Source organism: Vidua macroura, chromosome 8, assembly GCF_024509145.1.
Source record: "Vidua macroura isolate BioBank_ID:100142 chromosome 8, ASM2450914v1, whole genome shotgun sequence".
Lineage (NCBI taxonomy): Eukaryota > Metazoa > Chordata > Aves > Passeriformes > Viduidae > Vidua > Vidua macroura.
The window spans coordinates 3,766,371-3,790,224 of NC_071578.1; the positions used below are offsets into that span (position 1 = coordinate 3,766,371).

At 46.1% G+C, this 23,854-nt stretch overlaps 1 protein-coding gene across 1 annotated transcript; it reads right to left on the bottom strand.

The window, feature by feature from the left end:
• Positions 1-169: 169 nt before the first annotated feature.
• On the bottom strand, positions 170-3,017 carry LOC128810841 (uncharacterized). Its single transcript, XM_053983981.1, is given in 9 exon segments — positions 170-619; positions 622-872; positions 1,021-1,137; positions 1,355-1,621; positions 1,854-2,006; positions 2,008-2,280; positions 2,395-2,486; positions 2,761-2,909; positions 2,951-3,017. Coding segments are annotated over 9 exon segments (1,536 nt in total). The 3' UTR covers positions 170-452.
• Between the last annotated feature and the right edge of the window lie 20,837 nt (positions 3,018-23,854).

Genomic DNA, 23,854 nt, shown 5'->3' on the forward strand with positions numbered 1-23,854 from the left:
TGCGGCGTTTTGCGGGTGGGCCGTGTGATATCCCAGAGTCATTGTCTTCCTCTGGGTAGGCCCGTTTGAAGGCCTGCCGAGGGCAAGAGGAAGAGCTGCTGGTCTTGACAGGAAAGTTGCCCTGGGCCAGCTGTGCTTCTGCCTGTCTGGAAGTGCTGGGGCTGCTTTCATGGGCACTCTGGGCCAGCCCATTGTCAATCCTGCGGCGTTTTGCGGGTGGGCCGTGTGATATCCCAGAGTCATTGTCTTCCTCTGGGTAGGCCCGTTTGAAGGCCTGCCGAGGGCAAGAGGAAGAGCTGCTGGTCTTGACAGGACACTCTCCCTGGGCCAGCTGTGCTGCGGCCTGGCTGGAAGTGCTGGGCTCGCAGGTGTCAGCACTGTGTGCTGGCCCATCCTCGACGCTGCGACGTTTTGCAGGAGAGCTGTACATTGTCCACGATGGTGTTTCTTCCTCAGCGTAGTGCCGCTTCAAGGCCTGTCGAGGGCTGATGGAGGAGCTGCTCTTGAGGAGCACTGTGCTCTGGGACAGTGCAGCCAGTTCCTGGCTGGAAGTTTTGGGGCTCACAAGCTCTGAGGAACCTGCAAAGAGGGGCAGCAGGAAGGTCGTCAGGAGAGCCCCCAGGGTGCAGGCAGGAGAGGCCACTGAGGTATCCAGAAGCCCTCCTGGAGCCAAGCCACGTGCTGAAGGTCCTGCTGTCAGGCCCATCCTGGCCCCTGTCTGCATTGCGTGGCAGGAAATGCTTTGATGCCTACCGGTGCCTGCGGCAGCACAGGTGCTGCACTCCCAGGAGCAGGTGGTGCTCTCCAAAGAGGAGCAGAGGTTGTGGGTGCCCTCAGCAGCGCAGGAGCTGCACAGCCACAGTTGCCAGGGTCTGGAGGAGCAAGGAGGTTGTGAGGACAAAGGGACACAGCAAGGGATGGCCATGCCCATGGCCGAGCCCTTGTTCTTAGTTGTACATTGCTGAGCCCGTGGGGAGCAGATGCCCTTCAGGTCCCTGCATTGGTGCTTTGGCAGCTTACCCGTTTGCCTCCACGTGCTCCCTGCCTCGCAAACAAAGGCACCTTGAGGCATCGCAGCGGCCGTGCCTCTGATCTGAGGAGGGTCTGACCTCTTGGTCACTCTGCCACGATGGGGGTCTGCCAGAGAAGGAGAGGAAAGAGTTGAGCCCAGCTGAGCCCTCATCCGGCAGATCCCAGCAGTCGCTGCTCCTCTGCCTGTCCCGTTTGCAGCGGCTCGGTGGAGCTGAGGGCAAGAGGCATGGGGCCAGAAGGCGGCCAGGCCTGCTGGGGCAGTCCCTAGGCTGGCACAGTGCTTGTGCCTGCCGCCTTGTGAGATGGGAGGAGGAAAGCCAACCTCTTAGAGAGTCGGATGCCCATGATGAGCATTTCCGTCATGAATGGCTCTTGCTTCAGGCAGCACGGGCATCGGAAGCCAGTGCCAGCGTGCAGAGCCAGTCTCTGGATGCAGTGCCGGTGGAAGCGGGCGTCTTGGCACGCGGGGCACCCCATGGTTTTGTATGAGATTTTGTCTTCCACGGTGTCCAGGCAGATGCTGCAGGTGGTGTCCTGGCTGGGACGTGGCTGCAGTGCCTGCTGTGGGCGATGCTCCCAGCAGAAGGACCTGTGAGGAAGATGAGGAGATGGGTGAGGGCAGGGGGAAGTGCAGAGTCCTTGGGCTGTGCTGGCGATGTGGGAGCAGGAGCCGTGAGGGAGCCCCAGCCCCCGTGTGGGTTCTGCCCCTGTGTGTGGCAGGTTGCTGGCAACCATGGGCTCCTTCCTTGTGTGACTTCCAGGGTGGAAAGGGCTTGGAGACAAACACAGGGGCTCCCAAGGTGAGGATGAGCAACACTTACCTGTAGGCCCCAAAGTACTGGGTGACACATTGGCCGTCTGGGGCACAGGGCAGGTGGAAGGTGCGGTCACAGCCCGTCTCACAGCAGGTGATGGTGGCCCCCATCTTGGAGCAGACGAAGCAGCTCTGGAAAGAGCAGAGCAGCCCCCTGAGTGTGGCCGGTCTGCGTCTGCAGACAGGGAGTGGGATGTGGGCAGTGCCAGCTCAGAGCCCCCAGAGGCGCCTGCACAGGAGGCTCCTGTGTGAGCTGGGCCTGGGGCTTCTTTGCTGGGGAGCAGGATGAGCGGCCCAAGCCCCTTGTGGTGCAAAGCTGCCTGCTCCTGCCAGGTCGTCCCCACCTTCTTGGCTGCCTCCCCGATGATACGCCTGGTGTCCCCAACAAGAAAGTTTCCAGTGCTCTCTCGTGGGTAAAGGCCACTGGCGAGGATCTGCAAGAAGGCAGGGAAGTTCTGGAGCTTGTTAGGTCAGGAAGGCAGGGCCCTTGTGGGCAGAATGCTGTGCCCACACCTCCTGCCAGGTGAAAGCTCCCCAAGAGAATTCACCTGGCAGTAGGTGTGGACACAGAGCTTGAACTTGACTCTCTTGTCCCCGCAGATGTCGGTGTCCGCCTGGGTCTGGTGGCACAGCATGCACGCTGGAGACAGAGCAAGTCCCCATGAGGCATGAGCACGTCTGTGGGGCTGGGCAAGTGTCTGTGCAGGATCAGCCCCAGGGCCCCGCTGGTTGTGGGCCATGCAGGCTGAAGGGCAGAGCAGGTGAGGCGTGGGTGCCCCAGCAAGTGCCCAGAGCCCAGCCGGGCTGGGGAGCTCCTGCCTCGGCCTGGCATTGTTCTTGGCTCCTCACTGACTACCCCGGAACGCCCTGTGCCAGTGATGGGGAGCTGTGGGGAGGGAGGCTTCTGCTGTCACCTTTTTCCTTGGGGACAGTTTCTGGCTGTGCCATGTTGGATCCAGAAGAGGCTGATGGCGAGTGCCTGGAGCGTCTCCTGCGCAGCACTGCTGGCATTTCTCCTCCTGACACTTGGTGCACCAAGCCTGAGGGAAGAGAGAGGCGTGAGCTGTGCGTGAGCTGTGTCACTTACCCTGGTGCTTGAGCAGCCTCGGGCAAGCTCCTTCTCGGCGATCCTCTCCTTCACTCTGAGGGTGGTGTTGACGTGCAGCCACATTTGAAGGGTTGGGCCGGGGTGATGATGTCACTGAGGCCACTGTGACACGGCCAGCTCTGATCTGTGATGACTGGGTGTCACTGTCCTCTGGGGCCCAGGCTAGCTCCAAGATGGTCTGGGGGCAATGGCAAGAGTGGGGAACTGCCCGGCTTAGGGTATAGCCTGAGCCAGAACCTCTGAGCCAAGTGCCCAGCACTGGAGACCCCTGGAGGTGTGACGAGGATGGGATGAATGAGGCAGGAGAGGCTCTGCTGCGGTGTGAAGTCCAGCGGGTCTATTGGGCAGGACGAGGGTAGGGTCGACAGGAGAGGAGAGCTGAAGGGAACACAGGCAAGCAGAGCCTCGAGTACAGCTGTGCAAGGGTTTTTAGAACTTGACAAAACAGGGGGTGGACACAATGACACAAGAGATGAGCAACACTTAAGGTGTGGTTTTCAGGGCTGCCACAAATCAGGGTAAGGGGAGGAGAGGGGGTTCAATCTGGGCTTGGTCCTGGCGGTGAGGGACAGGGAACTTTCTAGAGCAATGGATAGGATTTAGGTTGACAGACATGGCAAAGGGGCCAGGTTGCCTTGAGAGGCAGGGAAGGGTCTGGAAGGAAGGGAGGACATTCTTTGAGGGACAGTTGGGAAGGAGGGTGCAACTTAGGGAGAAACCAACTTAGGGAGAACATGGGGGATAACAGAAAATTGCCACTTTTAACAATCAACCGAATAGAACTGAGTAAAATAAACATGATCGATAAGAATCGGTGATGGTGATGCCATCCCCATCCCATGCGGTGATGTTGCAGTGGTGGCTTCTTTGGAGGGGACGGGATTAACTTCTGCTGGGACTGAATTTTGTCACAGATCAATGTGGGTGACACAGTGCTGTGTGAGCCGTGGCTGAGCAGCGAGTGGCGAGGCATGTCCTGCTCCGGAGCCCCAGCAGCAGTGAGCAGGCTGGCAGGGGACACAGGTGGGACAGGAGATCCCCCGGATCCCAGGGAGAGCCCACACCCGACACCAAGTTTGCTCCACTGCCCAAAGGCAACTCGTTGGCAACTTGTGGATCAGCTGGTTGTGAGGCAGTGTGGCCTTTTCATCACCTGTAGCATTTGTTGTGATTTGTTTTGCCAACTGAAGTTTCACAGCCCATGAGTCTTTGTCCTGGCGTGTCCTGTGCCAACTGTGATAGCCTAAGCAAGTTGCAGACCTGGATGTGTTCAATGTCCCATCAGCATTCTCAGCTCCAATGACATAAAAACCTTCCCAGTCCTGGTGTCTGTGAGTGCTGGGAATTTCATCTGGAAAGCTGATGTGTGGAAAAGGATCTGGGGGTGTGGTTGACAGCAGCTGAATGTGAGGTGGCATGTGTCCGTGTGGCAAAGCAGGCCATTGCCAGCTGGCCCTGCAGCAGCACTTGTGTGGTCAGCAAGAGCAGGGCAGTTCTCAGCCCTCTCTGCTGGGGCTGCTGAGGCACCTCAGATTCCTGAGTTGGTTTTGGGTTCCTCGCTATTAGAAAGACATTGAGGTCCTTCTGCATGGTCAGAGAATGGAACGGAGCTTGGGTAGGATCTGGAGCAGACATTTGACAATGAGCAGTTGAGGGAGATACAGGGCTCAGCCTCAAAACAAGGAGGCTTGGAGGGAATCTTGCTGTTCTACAACTGCTTGGAAGGATGTTTGAGCTATTTGGGGGTTTGTGTCTTGTCTCAGGGAACAGGTTTCTGTATTTATGAAACAGGAAATGCACGAGGTTAGTCCTGAGATGCTAAAATGTACCACATACTTCTGAATAAATAAGAAGCAGATGAGAATTAAAAGCAGTTCTCAGTGGCGGTCACTACCAAAGGTTATTTTGCTGATAAGTGATCTTGTATTTATTAATATCAGTCCAGAACTTTGTTAAGGCTTGCAGAATTTGGAGACTTTTCAGATATGAAAAAACTCTGAAGAGTTTTCATACTTTTGGAGGTCAACTCTAGCCCTCATTTTTACATACTCTGGCTTTCATGTGATTCTGTCTTGAGGGTCTGTATGTGTTGAGCTTGGTATCACTGTCCCAACAGTCCCAGGAGACCTGAAGGCAGTGGCTCTGTTCCCTCTTTGAACAGCTGGGATGTGCTGGGGGAGCTGCATCTGTGTGCACAGCTGGCACCCATATCCTGGCCAAAGCTTCTGTTTCAAGGGAGAAAAGAGATTTAGTCACATGAAGGGCTAATGCCATCATACACACCTGATGTGAGACAGAAACCCTCAAACAGCTTCTTTTTCCCATTCCTCACCCCACTGCTCTTTCATGTGGAACTAGAAAAATCCAGACCTTGTGTTGCTTGCATGCTGGTTTTCTTAGTACCACTTAAAAACTTTAGTCCAACACCTCATATCCTTTAAATAAAATATATCAACAATAAACAACCAAAACTAACTTACAGTCTAATGCATCATAATAAAACAATTAATATTACAAGTATACTGAACACTAACACAAAGACCACTATAATTTCTGTTATATTTTAACCAAATAATTAAAATCTAATAACACCCATAAACACTCTCACAAAAATTTTAAAAAATCACACTATATTTACAAAATAACTTCATAATGACTATTACAAATCCTAAAAGAAAAACAATCATCCATTGATTTATAACAAAACCCCCGTCACAATACAGAAGGAAGACATACTATCCCAGTACTTGCATGGGAATGGGGATAAGCTTTCTTCCTTTGCTATATAATCTCATTTTTCCCTCAAATCCTGAATTCCTGACCTGTTTACTGCTGCTGACCTATTTACTGATCTGCTGAAAGTGGGGGCTTTCCCATGCAGTGATCTGTGTACCACCTTCCAGTCATGCCTTTATAACTCTGGCAGTACACACCCAGATTTGGATGTGACCAGGGTTTTTTTTCTAGCACAGATTAATAAAAATGTGTTCTGAGTCTGTATGACACAGTTCCATGGCTGGAAAAAGGAAATAGTGAAGGTTGAGGAGTTGTTTTAAAATGGCAGGAATTGTTTTAAAATCTGTGTTTCACAGCGAGCTCATCATCAGCAATGTAGTGGGCATGATTAAATAGTTTAGTCATAGGTAAAAGCAATAGGAACAGTGATCCTTCATGCTATATCCAATTACATCATTCCTCCCAAAGACATTCGGTGCAATTCTCAATGTTTTCCTGTAGGAAATACAGAGCATAAATAAAACATTTTGCTGTGTAGCAAATGGCAACAGCAAATTTTGCAAGAAGATGTAAGAAAGAATGTTTTTTGTAAGAAAATTTGGAGTGAATGTAGTGCTGTTCATCTGTATTTATTGTTTCTCCAGGACAACTGGACTTTCCCGGGATGATTTTCCTTCCCCAACTCTTTCTGTGCCTCATCCATTACATTCTCTAAACCTCACTTAAAAGAAAATTTCATTCATTACAACTTCATCACCTTTAATTTCTAAAAGGTCCGTCTAATTATACCCTTAAATACCTTGGCAGAGGCATCTCAGACATTCTTGAGGCTATCTGGGAATAGTTTTGGGTGTGTTTTCCGTGTCTGGGTAGCATCTAGGGACTGCTTTTACAGATGAATTAATGGCAGGTTTTTTGCCTGGGCACAGCAGGGATGGTGCAGTTCTGCTTGGGAGATCCCAGAATACCGAGTGAACATGGCTGGCATTGAATTTCCTACCCTCAGACCCAGCAGTGCCAGCTTTTCTCAAGGGCAGAAGGAGCACGTTTCTATATGCTTCCAGTTCTGCTCTTCCAAATTTATGAAAGACACGAGATGAAGGAATACCTCAGGGTTTTTTGTTATCTTAGGAAGTTGATCTGTTTGAGGCCACCTGATGACATTTCATTAAGCAATGAACTGTTGGACATGGTTTTCCTGAGGCAGGCAGAGGGCATCAGAAGCAGTCTGTTAGACTAACTCACATTCCACTGCCTGACACTCTTCCCCAGATCAAACTTCTCCTCTTTTAAATCACATTTATTCCAAATATGATTAGAATTACTTGCCCTATGGAAAGTTTACCCCAACATAAGGCTTAAAGGCTTTGAAACAAACCTTTTTGTTCAGTGTAAGAAAAATGTGCCCTTTATTATAGACTTACAAAACCCAGTAGAATTTTTTTTTCCTGAGCTGGAAGTGTGTGTAAATCACAGGGTTGGGATAGGATGGCAGGGAGGGAGTTACAGTTTCTTGGGTCTCTGTAGAAAAATCTGCTTTGTGTCCCATTGTCTGCTCATCCCAGCTGGTTTGTATCACCTCCAGTGGTTTGCAAGGATTATTTATTTCTACTACTCATAAACCATTTTAACTTCATTAACATCTTCCCTCAAAATGACCTTTTCTCTTTTATTTACATACAGATTACTCAGCCCAGCATCCTCTCAGGCCTAGGATGCACTGTGACTGCACCCTCTGTTATCATTTCCCAGATCTCATGTGTCTTGGTTTCCTTTCCTGGGGGGAACCTTATGATAAAAATTCATCATCTGGAGTAGGGGTGTAATAAATGTGTTCTGAGAAATGACCAGATGAACTGTGTAACTCAGTGCTACCTGGTGCTAAACTCTGCTCTTCATGGCTCTCACAGAATCCTTGAGTGGTTTGTCTACTGCAGCTGCCTTGGCCAAAGTCTCTGTGCATGCTGCTTCCCAAAGAGACAGTCTGGGCTATCCCAACATTCCCAGTCCCAGGTAACCAGCTGTACCCCACCCTGACCTCAGACAAACACACGTAACTCTAAAAATGGCACAGATTTATAACATTCCTGCTCAATGCCTGGGCTTGCAGGTTCTGACTCAACACAGCAACTCCTTTCTCACCAGCTGCCTGGGAGTAGTTGGTATTTACAGACCTACAGGGCAAAAAAAAAAAAAAAAAAAAAAAAAAAAAGAGATTGATGTGCTCATGTCAGCCTTGCCCTCACTGAAGATGGGCTGCAAATGCTGCTGAGGCAACGGTGAAGCAATCTGAAGATAATATTTCTATTGCAATTTAAATTTTGTTGGTTTTTCTTTATGAATCCCAAAAAAAAGCAAGATGTACTGTATATAACACAGGTGGTATATTGCCAGGCAAGGAAACAGAATTAACGAAGCTTGGAAGGACTCAAATGTGGGTGAAGGAAAACCTCTGTCATGGAGCTGAGGTGAGGGATGGATACCGAGAGAATCATTCAAAAGTGATGATTTTTTCTTTGCCTGTGTGGTGGTCTCTGGGGACACGAGCTTTTCCCCAGGGGTTTTGTGGAAACCATGCTGACTTTTCTTTCTCTGGGGAAGAGTTTAATCTTCTGTTAATTTTGAGATTTTTTGGTTAATGTACTAATGAGTGTGGTGGGTTTAGTGTTGGTTAATTACTAGTGTATTTACTTCTTGTTGTGAGGTAGTGTTAGGAGAAAGGTAAAGTAGGCTTAAAACTTTAAAGGGGATAAAGAAAATTTTATTAGCAGTAACTAGGAGTAATAAAAATTAGAACAAAACTTTTATAACACTTTTTTTTCTTTTTTTTATAACACTTTTTTCCTTTTTATAACTTTTTTTTTTCTTACTGATAATGTAAAGAAATAAAATTTTAGTTTGCTACTTTTAGAATTTTTTTTTTTTAGTTAACTTAGGGAGAGAAGTTCTTTTTGGTAGTGTTATGGAGACCTCCCTGTAAGAAAAAAAAAACAGTTCTCTTGTTATTTCAGTTAACAATAAATGCATTTTTACCTTCACCCCCAGTTTATCACCCATTCTGTGCATTATCTGAGTGCCCTGATGCTGTAGAGTCTTGGAGTCCAGTCTGTTTGGCTTCTTCTAAAGTCTGCCCAGAGGACCCAGACAACACCGCCACGTGTCAGTGCCTGTGTGGGCAGAGCTGGGTGATGCCTCCCTGTGATCATCTCCTGGCTGAGGAAGAGGAGAGGCTTGTCCCAGCAGGCTCCTGGTGCGCCCTGCACGTGGCACGAGGAGTCAGCTTTCCCTCACAGCTCAGAGCAACAAATCCTGCTGAGCCTGGGAGGCAGCAGAAGCTCAGATACATGTAATTAACACACTCTTAATTCAGGGGGCAGGTTCTCCCTCCCTATAACCTTACAGAGAGGTGAATGTTGCAGTGATACTGCATATCCCATGGCTTCTGTCCTCCCTTAAAACACCTGACTGGTGGGGCACCTCACAAAGAATAACCTTTCATTTTCCAGTAGGTATTTTCAACCAGACTAGAAATTTAATGTATTACATTCATGGACTCTTGAATAGGATTCTTGAAAGAACTCTTGAATCCCACCCTGTGCCTGAGAGCAGTGTCCAAACCCTCCGGAGCTGTGGCAGCCTTGGGGCCGTGACCATTCCCTGGGGAGCCTGTTCTGAAATACAGGACACATTTTACAATGCTGGAGGTCTGTTCAGAACCAGGATATGAAATTGGTGTCCCCAGATAAGAAGCAGAAAACAGGGGTGACAATGCTCCTTCAGTGAGGCTTTGCCCTCTGTGAGTAAAGAGGATGAATCCATGCCAGAGAACTGGTGGTGCATTTGATAAAAATCCTCATTGGCTCATTTTGCGTTCCTGACCTCAGCAAGCAGTTGGAACATGGAATGTTGCAACCTCCCAGAAGCTGGAACTCCACAAGTTTTACAGCTGGCATTTTCCTCTTGATGGTTCAGCTTACGATGCCGAGTTGGATTTGGATTTGAGCAGCAGCCCAGGTTTTATGAGGGTGTGTCAGGTTAAAGGCAGCCGACTTGCACTGTGCACCTGATGGTGAGGCAGGAGCAGGCATTTATAAACAGGGATATTATCAGGAACAGCAAAGTTGGCTGGAGAAACCCGTCCAATCTTGCAAGTGCTGAGTTTTAGTACTGGAAACTATAAATTTTACTGCTTCCATGAGGAAACAAAACTGCACTGAATGACCACCCCATCTAGTCCCAGGGCGACAAAATCCTAAAATATTAGTCTCTTAAATTCTTTTAGGAATTTCTCTACAAATCTTCATGCCTTCCCTCTCAGCCTGCCCCGAAGTGGGTGGGGAGTGCTGCTACCCTTTTACAAATAGGTTGTTGGAGGCACAGAGGAGCTGAACTGCTTCTTGTCAGACATAAAGTCTGCTCCAGAGCATGGAGACTTGGCTTTGATTTGCAAACCCCAGCCCTCTGCACTAACAAGGGCACAATATTTCCTTGTTCTTCTGCCTTCTGAAAGGGCCACTGAGGGTTTGGCTAAGAGCCCTGTTTAATAAATGGGGGCAAAAAGAGAAAAGAGAATGAACACTTTGGCTTATCAAGTGCTGTTTGCTGAAACTGAGCACTGGATTGTGACTCCCAGATCAGAGGTTGGCTCTGTTGTGTGTTTGTATGTTGTCTAACACAGTGGATAATTAGTCCCAGTTGGGATACTTTGGATGTACAAATTATGCAAATATATTTACTACAAATAATAAAAACACTTTAAAAAAAATGGGCAAACTCTCTCCTGCTGTCTAAAACGGTTTTTCATTTGAGCCTCAGCATTTTCAGTTAAAATTCAAATCATTCATTCCATAGAGCAGCCTTTGCCTTCAGGTTCTCTAATCGTCTCCTCTGGGAAAATAATAAAATACATTTTTCCAATTATTTCCATTACAGTTTTTCTAGATAAAAGAGGGCTTATTCCCAGTCTTGATCTATCAATTGTTGCTTGATCTCTTCAAAACCCACTCTCATTCTGCTCAGGGCTGGCACAACTGTGTAATCAGTTGTGAACAGAATTGTTGCTCATGGATGATGAGGCCAGTTAAAAATGAGCAGTCAGGAAGAGACTTTGATGTTAAAAAATGCTTGGTTTGATCTTTACTGCCAGTGGCCTGATGATGGGATCAGGTTTAGGCCAGTGATATAAGTTTTGAAAGCCCTTGTCCAAAGCCCTTGTCCAAAGCCCCTCTCGAGCTCTCTTGGAGCCCCTCTAGGCACTGGAAGGGGCTCTGTGGTGTCCCTGGATCCTTTTCCAGGTGAACACTTCCCAGCCTGCCTTTGTAGCAGAGATGCTTCATCATCTGGAGCATCTTCATGGCCTCCTCTGGTCTCTCTTACCAGGTCATTGTAAATAAAGAGAATTACCACAGCATCAAAATGATTTCCTTTAGTTTTCTAGGAAACAGGCAGCCAGCTAAAAGGCAAGTGAGACTTTTTTTTTTCTCTTTCTTTTTTCCTGATTTTTTTCTGGGCAAAGCTGACCCAGAGCTGGAGGTGTCTGTCTCTAGTTTGACTGGAAAAGAAACCTCATGGATAACAATCAGTGACCAAAAAATAACATTTTATCAGGAATAATGTTTTTATTATTACAGGACATTGTGCCTCACACAGTGTGGTTTATTTAGTCAAAATAATTACTGACACTCCAGTGTTCTCCTGGAGTGTCAGTAATTATTTTGACTAAATAATACTGGTGTCACTTTCACAGGACTCTTCCCTTAGCTGAATGCATGATGGTCACTCCATGAAAGCTTTAGTGAATGGGTATCTCATTAGGAACATTTGAAGAATATCCACAGTCAATTAATACCAAATTTCTAATGGAAAATATTCCCACTGGAAGCCATGACACTAAGAAGTGAATGAAAAAGTAATATTAAGTAAAAAACAACAACAAAGGACAGCTTGATTTTAAAGAGCTACTGATGAATTAGTCAAAAATTTCTTTAATAAGTTTCAGTCAGTTCCCAGACCATCAGAGAACAGCATGATGCCTTTCACACTGCAATCTTCTCACAAGTTTATTTATAATTTTCCATCTACTTTTTCTCCAGGGCCCCATATGTCCCCATTTTTCCAGGAGTGCTGACAGCAACCACTTCCAAACTCTTAACATCAAAATGGCACGGGTACAAATAAGGCACACCAGTCTCAGGACCCCTCAGATCAGGGAGCAGAAATGCTGCATAGCTCTTCTTTAAAAGCAGCAGAGCTGCTGTTGACCTGCAGAGTCCTTGAGATCCTCGTATCACTTGTGGTGAGATGGAGCTCTCCAAACACACCCTAGGGAAGGAGAGGAGTTTGGTGCTGGCATAGCCACAAAAACCAGTGATGGCTTCACCTGTCACCCTCTTTCCTTGGCAGCTTCCCAGGAAAACCTGGACAAGGCTTGGAGCAACCTGGTCTAGTGGAAGGTGTCCCTGCCCATGGCAGAGGGTGGAAATGAGGTGAGCTTTAAAGTCCCTTTGAACTGAAACCATTTTAGGACTTCCTGAACGTGCCCCCACCAAATATCACTGCCAAAATGAAGGGGGGTTTGTCCTTGCTGCTTTGAGCTGCTTGTTTTGGACTATGATTGGCACAGTTTAACTGCTGTGGAAATCAGACTTTCATCCCTAGTCCCTCTCACACAGAGCTTATAAGGAGGCTGTTGTTGTCACCTAAACAGAAGCACAGTTTGCACTAAAGTCACTTTTGAAGCCAGCTCTGCGTTCTCCGCACATGGCACAACGATGTTGTTTTCAATCTAAAAGACTTCTCCTACCCTTCAGGGAGAAGAGTAATAAGAAACACATCAGAAGTCAATTCTTTCAGGGAAGAGACGTGTTAGGATTTGTGTCTGCTCCCTGACAGCCTCCCTTGACATGAATGCAAAGAGGCTGCCAGGCCTGGTGGTGAATGAGGGGGTGCCTTAGAGATTTAAGACTGCAACGCACCAAAATAAAGACATAACAATTCCACAGTACACACACCACAAAGCTCTCTAAGGGTAATTTCACGGCAATCTGTAGGAATCTGTAAATATCCTGCTGTCACATGTTGTTAGCAAAATCTACAAAGTTGCAGAATAATTAAAGGATAAGTTACACTATATCTGTGCCCAGTGACTCAATAAAGTCACTTTAACAGCTGTTTTGACATAACATTCGACTTATTTACAAAGAAATTATTTTGCTGAAAGAGTTGGGAAACTGCTTTTAATGCTGCCTGACTTTACATCTATTCATAATTGAGACACTAATAGAAATCCTACTTATCCAAAATTCCCTGTGTGTTGAACAAGCTACAGAGAACATTTTGGGAGTGCTGTCTCAGGGCTCTGTCAGTGAAAGCACTGGGTGCTTTAAGTTCCATAGTTCTTCCTATTTCCCCCTGATACTTCCCCATAGGAAAAAGGTCTTTTAGGTCAGAGAATATTCTCCATTATTTAAAGAGGAGCCACTTTCCTAAGTACGAACCTGAAGCATCACTGAATGCCCCACTGCTGTGAGCCATGAAAACCCTGTCCCTTAATAAGAAGCACTGAGAAAAGAAGGTAGAGTTGTCCAGAGAAGCACTCACATGACCAGAAGTTTAAGAGTGGAATAAGGTGACACTTTGATTTTGCCTGTTCTGCAGAGGTTTTCATGCAGGAAGAGGGAGGGATGCTGAATTTCTCAATCCCTTGAAATAAGGCCTCATCCAGGCTCACTGTTGTGTCTCCTTTGAAGGAGAGATCTGCAAGAAGAGCCGTAGCAGAGCAAGCCTCAGGGCTGACATGGCATTTTTGAGCAGCTTTAAGTGATTTCTTGGATGTTGTATAAATTAATCCATTTTAATTGAGATTGCAAAGAGAGCCATTTAAAAAAAGCCCAGATTACTGGGCTGAGGAACCCAGGCTAACATTGTGAAAACATTGTGATGCTCAGAGCACTCCTGATGTTGTGTCTGCATATTCATCAGGAGGCACATTTGCCTGATCAGCAGCGATCAATAACCCATTACCTTTGGAAAGCCAGCAGAGGACACGTAGCAGCCTTTGAGGTGATGCAGGAGCATGATTTCTGTCTAAAAAGCCAAATTTTGTTTCCTGGGTTTAACAGATAGCACTGACCAGCCTGGCTCTGAGGTGCTGGTGAGGCACAGGAGCTGTGAGAAGTTCATTTCCCAAATCCTCCCCATTCCTGGTGGGTGTGAGTTTTAGAAACTGATGTTTTAAGAGGGATCATTATGCTGTGTTTCAGAACAATAAGGCAGCGCACTGAAGGCAATCACAGCCATGTGCCTGTGCTGTGCATCTCAACTCAGGTCTCCAAGTGCCTCGGGAAGAGATTCCAAGCTCATGCATTATTCATCTGTAATAACTATCTTTTAAATTGTAAGAGGTAACAACAATCAGTGCTCATTCACCGCTGCCATCACTACCCTTAACAAGGACCAGCCCTGTAATTTCACTGCACAAGAATATTCCCGGAATCTCTCTCCTTCTCAGGCTCTTAGAAAAATGCAGTGAACAGTGAAAAAATCGGGCTGGTTATGCATATCCTTTCCCTGGAACTTCCTCAGCATCATGACTGCTTCCAGTGGTGGTATCTGCTGAAAACTTTGTGAGCTGAAGTGCTGCAGTGTGAGAATTTTAAGTCAAAATTGTAGAAATAGAAACTCCCTTCCGTTTGTGATGTATCATGGACATTTCTCTGTTTTTCTTTCTGCTAGGTACATTGTACAGTGTGTTTTCAGAGGATAAACAAAATTATGTGTGGAAAGAATGGAAAATGGATTCAGGCCATGTGCTTTTGCTGCTTAGTTTAATGATTTTGAGGTCCATGTCACATTGTGAAAGGCTGCATTTCCTTTTTGGATTGTATTTTATCAGCTAGACCCATTGCTTCTGGCATAGGTATGAGTGTTACACCAAAAACATCATGAAAGATCAGGAGGAATCACAGCCAGGGGCTTTGAGACATCCATTAACCCAATATCACACTGGTGAGAAGTCATTTTTTGTCTTTCCTAACTGGAATAAAGAAAATTGAATACAATACCACCTGGAGAGTTGATGATCCTGGGTGAGGCAGCCCTGGCAGGCTGGACTCACTCTGCTGAGGTGTTGTTTTATTTGATTTTAACTTTGAATATGGATGAGACACTTTGGTTTGCAGAGCTGTTTTCTTTATGTGAGGATAAGTGAGATGCTGCTGGGATACAGCATTTTCCCCTTACGCTTTCAAATCTTTCACAAAGACTCAGACATAGTCATTGTCCCCCAGTTATATAAGCAAGTGTCCCTCAGTTCATCAAGCACAGAGAAATATTACCTGTGCCACTGCCATTGTTAAAATGGATTGCAAGAGGAAGGCATAAAATAAGATTTTGACAGCAAGGGAGACAAAGAGATGAAAAAGAAAATGTGATTTTCTCCAGAACATGCAGATTATTTTCTAAATCCTAAAGAGTGACTATTTCTGGGGAATACAAATCAGGCAGCACAAAGGAAGAAAAAGAAATTAGATGCACAGCCAGGTAAATCTGGTTGACTGAGTACTTTAGCTGAGTGCAGGTGCCTCTTGTTCTCTAAATGCTGTGTTCATCCACCCTTTTCCATGCACACCTGCAGTCAGAGGTGAGGGCTGTGACTCCGGGCTTGAGGCTGCTGCCATTTGCACCTGTAGCACCTTCAAAGTCATCCCAGTTGGATTATGGACACTGCAGTGTTTCTCTTCACCCTTTTATCAGTAACACTGGCTTAAATTAGAGCAATTTTCCCTGAGCTGCTGAGTGAAGAGGCTGCTCCAATGGGCTGCAGATGTGCAGCTGGAGAGTTGGATGGGCCCAGTGGTGGCAAGTGAAGCTCAGCAGGGATAGAATCAGAATCATTTAGGCTGGAAGAAGCTTTTGAAATCATGAAGTCCAGCCATTAACCCAGCACTGCCAAATCTACCACTCCTTCCATCCCCTTAGCATTCGGTGGGGTCTGTGAGCAGCAAAGTTATGAACCATTCTGAGCATTGGCCACTGCTGAAGAAGACATTAAATAAGATTTTCATTCTGTTAAATATGAGATTCCAAGGAATCTAACTAGCTGAAAGCCTGTTTTATTTTCAAGTATTTATTTTCACCTTCCCCTCTGCTGTTGCTTCATCACAGAAATTTTGGTGACTCAGGGAGTCTAAGCTTGTCTGCAGCTTGGTGAAGAAGCAGTTCTGCTCTGAAATGCAGCTGTGCAGGCTGAGCAGCTCACACACAGATTTGGGGGCTGTAATGAGGAGCAGAAGAGGAGTTCCTATTCCTCCAAACAGGGACATGATAAAGTCTTCCCCAAGGTGCAGAAAGGAATGTCCTTGAGTCCTGCTGGACCACCCATGATCTCAGCAAGGGGGGTAACTCACTGCCTTGAGGAGCACATTTTGAGGGGCATTAAGGAGTAAAAGCTTATGACCACTGAATCAGACTGAATCTCTTCAAGATAATTAGTATCTCTTCAAGAATTAATGCTGAAGCTGCAATTTTAAAGCTGTGAATTAATTTCCCATCAGAGTTACAGTGCAAGAGCAGGTAAACCCACACTCCCTGCTCTGCATCTGCTTGAACATCGCCCTCCTGGATTTTCCTCCAGAAAGCTTTGAAAGAAGCTGTTGGCAGCACTCCTTCAGTGTTTGTAAAGTGCTGCTTATTGTCTGCCTTACTTTTTTGGTACCTTTTACTCTCTGTCTGAAGGTCTTTGCAGCACGCCCTTGCAGAGAGTAGAGGGTTGGAAGGGACCTTAGAGATCATCTCATTCCACCCCCTGTCACGGGCAGGGGCACCTCCTAGAATCTCAGGTTGTCCCAAGCCCCATCCAACCTGGCCTGGAACACTTCTGGGGATGGGGAGTCCACCTGATTTGGAATGCCTTGCTCAGTATTTCATGTGAATAAACATTGTACAGAGCAGCTACAAGCAGATGGACTGCTGACCTTAGTGAAGTCAGTATAGCCCCTCACTCCATCTGTGCAGGATCATTTTTGCTGTGAAGATAATATTGGTTGTGATGTGCTTCTGTAACTTGGCAAAATGAAAATGCTTTTAGTTTTAGTTAAGAGCTTTGATGCCAATGCCACTGGGGGAAAAGGAAGTCACAGTCTCACTCATTTATTGGTGGGAAGCTCACATCCTGCACTGCCAAGTGAAATATTTCGTAGCCTTTTGGGTTCATGGCTTTGGAGTGCTCTTAGGGTGCCAGCTGATGTGACAATACAGGTTCAGCTCCTTTCCTACATGTCCCCAGAATAAATGTCCAAGAAAATGGAATTTAATAGATCAAGGAAAGATTAATGTAGCAGTAAATGGGCAGAGGCAGAGGAATGCCTTAGCAAGCTGCTGTTCTCTCATCTTGACTTTCTCATCAATACTTTTCAATCTGCTGTGCTGAGAGGGATCTCACTTTTAATGCCCTAAGGTCACTAAAACCTCACCTGAAATCTATAATCCCACAGCTGACAGCACAGCAAATGATTTCTCTATTGGTCTTTATAACTGTAATTGCCACTGAACAGAATCTTTATATATTTCTCACTGTAAATTATGTGACTGATGACACGGATGGTCTCTGTACAAAGATAAACCCGATGGTTTCTGATGGTGTGAAGCTGATGAACAGTGCTATCTGTTGGCTTTTATGTCTTTCAAAAACAATTTCTTGCCAGATGGTCTTCTGAGATTGTACAGTCTTCTCCTCTGTAGTTGAAGTAACATTGACATTGTGGCATAAACCTTAATTTCCTAGGTATTGTAACCCATAACCACATCATGTAAAAAAAAAAAAAAAAGACAACCTAAGAAAAAATCCCTAAAAAAGAATTTTCCCTGCTGTAGTATAAACCAGAAAAGATTGCAATGCTGAAGAGTTGTGCAGCTTTGTAAAGCTACTGGTTTGTGGAGTATACATGGCTTAGCGCATAATTAAAAAGATACTGAGATTTTTATTCCTTTATGTCCTCAGTTCACATGTGCTCATTCCTGTCTGCTGAAGAACTGTGGTGTCTAACAGCTGCTTATTCGTTTCTTTCAGGTCATGGAGACTTCAGGGATGGGGCAGCCACACCTTCTCTAGGCAGCCTGTGCCAGGGCCTCACCACCCTCACAAGAAAGAATTTCTTCCCAATATCTAATCTAAATCTCTCCTCCTTTGGTTTAAAGCCATTCCCCCTTGTCCTGTCACTATCTGCCCATCTTTCCCCCTCTTCACTGCGTGTTTTGGCTTGGCAGTGCTCCTGGTGTCATGAGTGCAGCTGCTTTTTTTAGCAGAGGAGCAGAAATGTTCATTTTAATCAGGAGCAGGTGGGAAATTGGCTTTTCCTGTGTGCCCTCTGCAATGCTGAGCTCAGCAGCAGCAGGACAGCTTTCCTTTATGGGTAAAAAATGCCAGCCTTTGAACTGCTCGTCAGGTAGCAGAACTTTAATGTTGTCAAAAGACTTTTCCCCCTCTTTTCTTTGCTCCCAGCATTGTCTTCCCATATTTTTCAAATAGATGAGAAAGCAGTGGGCTGGGTTCTGGGCTGGTTACACTTGACTCAATAAAAAGATATTGATTTATAGCCACTGAGAATCTAGTTTTATACAAAACTTATTAACAACTAAACCCCAGCAAAATTGCTGAGTCTGATCCTACTGCTCCTTGGTTGCTTCAGTGAAAAAAAGTAGTTTTATTGTCAATAGCTTTATGCATCTCTTCTGTCTAAGATGTGTCTCACAGTTTTATGAAAACTCTGTCTTTAAATTATCTTCCATTGAGGGCCAGCCTGTTGTACCCCCTGGTAATTAGAACAAACCAAATTAATACACTTTCTACAAAACAGCACTCCAAATGTTTTAGATAAAAAGTGATTTGGGGTGGAAGGCACATAATTTTTCAAAGGAGACAACCACCAGTACAGAGCAGCACTGAACTAACAGAAAATATGGTTGTTTTTAGAGCAAATACCATCTGTCATAAAGCCATGGGAAAACTCTCAGCAATATCATAAATGTGACCGTGGATGAACTTGGAGGATTTCTCCAGAACCTTCCCAACATGAGGAGAAAAACCATTCCAGGGAAATCTCCCATCTTGAACCCATGTGGAAACTATGCAAGGAAGTATTAATTTCTGGAAAAACGTTCAAAGCAGTTGAAAAGCAAGAAAGGAAAACAGCACATGGGGATGAAGCAACTCCATGGATTTAAACACCAAACAGGAACAGAGGTAGCTCCACAGTCAACAAGCACGACTGACACAGCAACCAGCCAGGAAGCCAGATGCTGTGGCTATAGAAAATATCTTCCACCACTTGGCATTTGACTCCTCTAGCTGCCAAGGACAATGGAAAAAAATCCACATGTGGGAAGTCAAACCACAGGATCCAGAAGGCAATTGCATATGAGGAGAGCTGCGTTTGAAAAAGGCACGGCTGCTCCATTTTTTTGGCGGGGAGGAAGAAGGCAGAGGAGCTTTTGTGCAGGGGAAATGACACTCCAATGTTTGTTCTTGTCATTCCTAGTCAGGGGGATGTGCAAGGCTGGACACATGACAGGTTGGCACCACTGGTGGGCACCCATGGGTCCCCACTTAAGGTGCAGGGAGCAATAATCTGCTGAAGGCAGTTGTTGGGGGTTTTTTTGAGGAATGAAACCACAGAATTTCCTGGAAGAGTCCCACTTTCCTGTCCTGTGTGCAGGCAGACACCCAAAGCTTGTTTTTACAGGGGGAGGCTGTGGGTGTCAGAGGCATTAAAAGCTCAGCAGGGTTTAGGCAGAGGATTGGGGTACACCTGTGTAAACTGAGTCTTTGTCTTAATCTTCAGAGAGCTTCACGTGTGTAATCTAGCTGCCACAAGAAGGTCAGGCAAGAATCCCTTACTTGTTGAGATAAGACTATAATTAACTCTTTTAAAAAAGCATATATTCCCAAACTAAGGGTTGTCTGAGGTTTGGAAGAGTCTGTTTGCCAGAGATGCAGGACAGCCCTTTTAATGCTCTCATACATGCTCCCATCTGCCTGCATTTTTTTTTTTTTTTTAATGAAAGAGGAGGCCAAAACAAAACTTTGATGACTTTTCCTGCCCAAAAGAAAAACTCATTTGAAGGAAAAGATGGTGATTTGCAGTGATTCTGTTCCCTCTGTGGGTTAGAGACTGGACAGCTTAGCCCAGTGGGGGTCACATCCTTTGTCTGTCTGTCCAGCAGCACCACCTGAGCTTGGGCAGCATCACTCCAGGTGGTTCCTGGAGAGACAACTCACCTAAAATAAACCCATCCCCTTAGCTCATTGTCTCTGGTTTTGAAGCCTTCCCCACTTAACTCCCAGCTTTGCAGGAGGATGATTGTTCCCGTGATTCAGTGAAGGATAAAAGTATAAAAGCTTAGCACAGTTCTCCTTGTTATTGTAATCACACTTGGGTCACACGGTTTTAATTACTGGTTTGCATTAATGGGGAATGGCTAAATCTGTTCTTTCAGTCACCAAAGAACAAGAAGCTTGGCAAGGAGACTTTCTACTGGCAAGTCCCCTGCTCCTACTGGGAAAACTCTAGCAGGAGGATGTGTCTTTAGACCAGTTTAAACGAAGTCTTTATCTTAATCTGCAGAGGGATTCATATTTGAATTCTGTGTGCCATGAGAAGGTCAAGCATGAATCCCTTATTTTCTGAGATAAAACTGTCTTGCAAAGCCCCTGCTGTGGGCTGGGATTGAATCCAGTGTGGATTGCCTACTGTGTCCAGCTTTGGCCATCTAAAGACTACAAAGGGATCACACACTCCCCTCCCATGAGCAATTATGAACGAAAGGCAGAAAAGAGAAAACATGTCCAACATAATCAAAAAAACTAGGAACTCTCCCAGCCCGAGGCCTCGTCCCTGGATGATTCTCAGCCAGGTTTTGGTGATCAAAGCAAACTGGGCTTTTTGTGGCTAGAAGAGAGATAGATCCATGGAGTTTCCTCCTGGGAGAAGGGAGATGGGAAAAGATAGGAAATGCTTTGGGACCATGGTGTCCATGGTAGTCCTCTGAGCCCAGGGAAGGGCATTTTAAGGGGACTCCTGAGTTTATTCAGCTGTAAAACTCACCAGCACTTTCTGCAAGCACAGAATTATGAAGACACTCATAGGTAGGGAAAAGGAAGAAAGGAGGGACAGATCTCTCATGGATATTTTCCACAGTTGATCTGTGTCCACAAAAATGGCCGGAAACCAGCTGGGCATTTAAATTGGAAGTGTTTGGTGTCTTGTTTGCACTGGATATTTCCTGCCTTTTGCTGTGCTTTCCCACCCTGAATGAATGTTTTTTTTGCCACAGGCAAACTAAAACACATAGGAAAAAACTAGCATTAGGATGTGGCCTTTAAATATCCATCCTTTTTTTCCTATATAAGGGAAATATCATTCTCTCTTGTTCATTTTATTAAATATTTACCTGGATTAACAGAATTGCTGCCAGAAATGAAACTTGCATTCTGTGCCTGTCTGTGGGCTCTGGTGTCAGTCCCTGTGATCTCACTGGAGCCATTCAGCAGTCAGCCCATGGCCTGCCCTGGTATTTCCAGAGCAGTGGTTTCATTAGCTGCACCAATCAGTCTTTCACCTGATTTATCACACGTTTGTGCAGCAAAGAGGCGCTGCTATGAGGAGCACTGAGGCAATTGGCAGGTCTGGGAGCCCAGGGCTCTGAGGCTTCTCCCACACAGGGTCCAGCCTGTGTCTCCACCTGAGAGATGCCTCCAGCACAAGCTCTGGAGCTCTGCTCATCCCCTCTGCTGTTCCCTGCCAGGAAAAAGAGCTACAGAGGTGATATCCAGCAAGGGGAGCAGCAGCACCACCACGTCCCTGGAGTGCTTCTTTCCCACCCTCTAGCACTGAACACAGATTTGTCTGAGATTCAAAGCCCTAACTGATGATTTTGCACAGAGTTTCCATTTTTTTTCACTTAAGAATAAAGTACCATTCTGTAAATTGCTAGTCACTGGAGACTTTTGTGATAATTTCATCATTACCTGACACAGTTACTTAGACACCTTCCTTGTGACCTGGTGCCAAGACAAGCTGAAAGACTTACCCAATGCAATTAGAGCTCAAACTTTACATCAGAAATGCTGTTTGCTGTTGGATAATGCCCTTTTTTTGACCCAGAGATGTAGCAACTGAGAGGTGTTTTAAAAACTTTGATTCCATTTTCAGTCTCATGTGAAGGGTGAGACAATACAGATGTTATAATTCGCGCCATTACAATCAGAAGCCAACTATTTCCTAATTACAATATATTGTAAGGGTTTCTTGGCCTATCAGCTTTATTCCTCACAATTTCAGCCAAGCAGCAGCTTGACATGTGTGTGGCCTGTTTTCTGAGCAGGTTTTCCAAGGAGGGGAAGATGTCCTGTAGAAATGACAGTGCAAGCAGGACGTGTTTCCACTGCTGCTCCCAGGAAACCCCTTAGTCCAGTGGCAGTGGAATGACTGTGTGTAAGTATTTCTCTTGATGAGTATGTGTTTTTTTTTGTCTATTATTTAATTTTGGAAGCCTTCTCCACGGCCTCAGATCAGGTGTAGTGTTCTCCTTGAGGGTTTGTGTTTTTCAGCACAGAAAGCCCAAACCTTGTAATATCCAGGGTTCCAGCAGGTGTGGGCATGGAGTGGGATGTGAAGGATCAGGAGGGCTCCACGTTTGTCCCTGGGTGCTTCCCTGTGTGGAATGGCAGTGGGAGAATGGCAGGGGTCCACAGCAGCGAAAGAGGAGGTGGCTGTGTCCTTGGGAGTTCCACACAGATCTACTCAGCCATAAGCTGGTAAAAACCAACAAATAACTCCAGAAGGGAGAGTATAAAAGCCAAACCACACGGGAGCAGAATTACAAGTCAGCTGGGCCTGAAGTTCAGTGTCACCAGCAGCCTGACAAGTGTCACTGCCCCGTTCCTGTGCAGCTGTTTCCTGGCTCACACGTGAGCTGTCACCAGCAGCCACAGGAGCCACGAGCCAGCTGCAGACCCTGGCTGGGTTTGCTTTTCCTTCTTTTATGGCAGGCTGAGAAGCACCGAGTGTTTCTGCTCCCTAATGCAGTACCTGTCAGTGACTTCACTCGGTACATCAAGGAAGAAAAATGGTGTTTATAGTCCCTCAGGACAGGAAAGTGGGGGTTGAAATTATTTTGCTTCTTTTAACTCCTCTGATTTCTCCAGCACAGATGAAAGAAAACAACACATCAAATATTAATAGGAGAAAGATTTTGAATTGTGCTTCCACTCCATGTGCTCCTGAAATTACATGACACTTCCCTCTCCACCATCAGAGTCCTGTTGCTTCCACAGCAGCCATAACCCACACAGAGCATGTGGGAATTGTTCTGACAGAAGGAGTCCCACTGAAACACGAACATCCTTTTTAGTAGGATGCCAGGAAGCATGTAAATAGCAGACAGCACTGCCTGTGTTGTATAAATGTGTATGGCTGCAGAGAAATTAGGTATTTCTAAACAGGTCTTAAAATTTCTTCACAGGAAGGTTTGTCCAGCCCTGGCACAGCTGCCCAGGGCAGTGGTGCAGTCCCCATCCCTGGAGGGATTTAAAAGCTGTGTGGATGTGGCCCTTGGGGACATGGGGCAGTGCTGGGGAATGGAGTTGATGATCTTAGAGATCTTTTCCAAGGTAAATGATTCTGTATTCTGTGATAACACCTAGTGCTGGGAAATGTGACACTACTGGGAACTGGGCAATCTCTTGGAACATGAAAAATAAGATTTTGGAAGCAGGCCTCTTAGCAATTCAAGGGCATGCCAAAATGAGGGTGGGCATTGTTTCAGAAAGGGCAGGGTGCTGCTGAGGAGGGACAGGTGGGACAAGAACGGAGTGAGGGGAAAGGTGAGGTTTGCTGAGGAGGACAGGAACTGCTGGATATGAGCTCAGACATTTGTGCCCTGATTTGGGCCATGGCATGAGGTGAGAAACCATCTGCAGGTGCCATCAGGGCACCCTCTGCTGAGCCTGGGGCTGCCCTGGTGATCTGCAAATACATCTGTGCTACCTGATGGGAAATATCCACCCAGTTCCTTGTTCAAGAAGGAAACCTTTAAATTCAGGATTGTGAGATCCTGGTGATAATGGATATGTGCAGTATGTGCTGAGTGATGCTTTTTGGACTTTC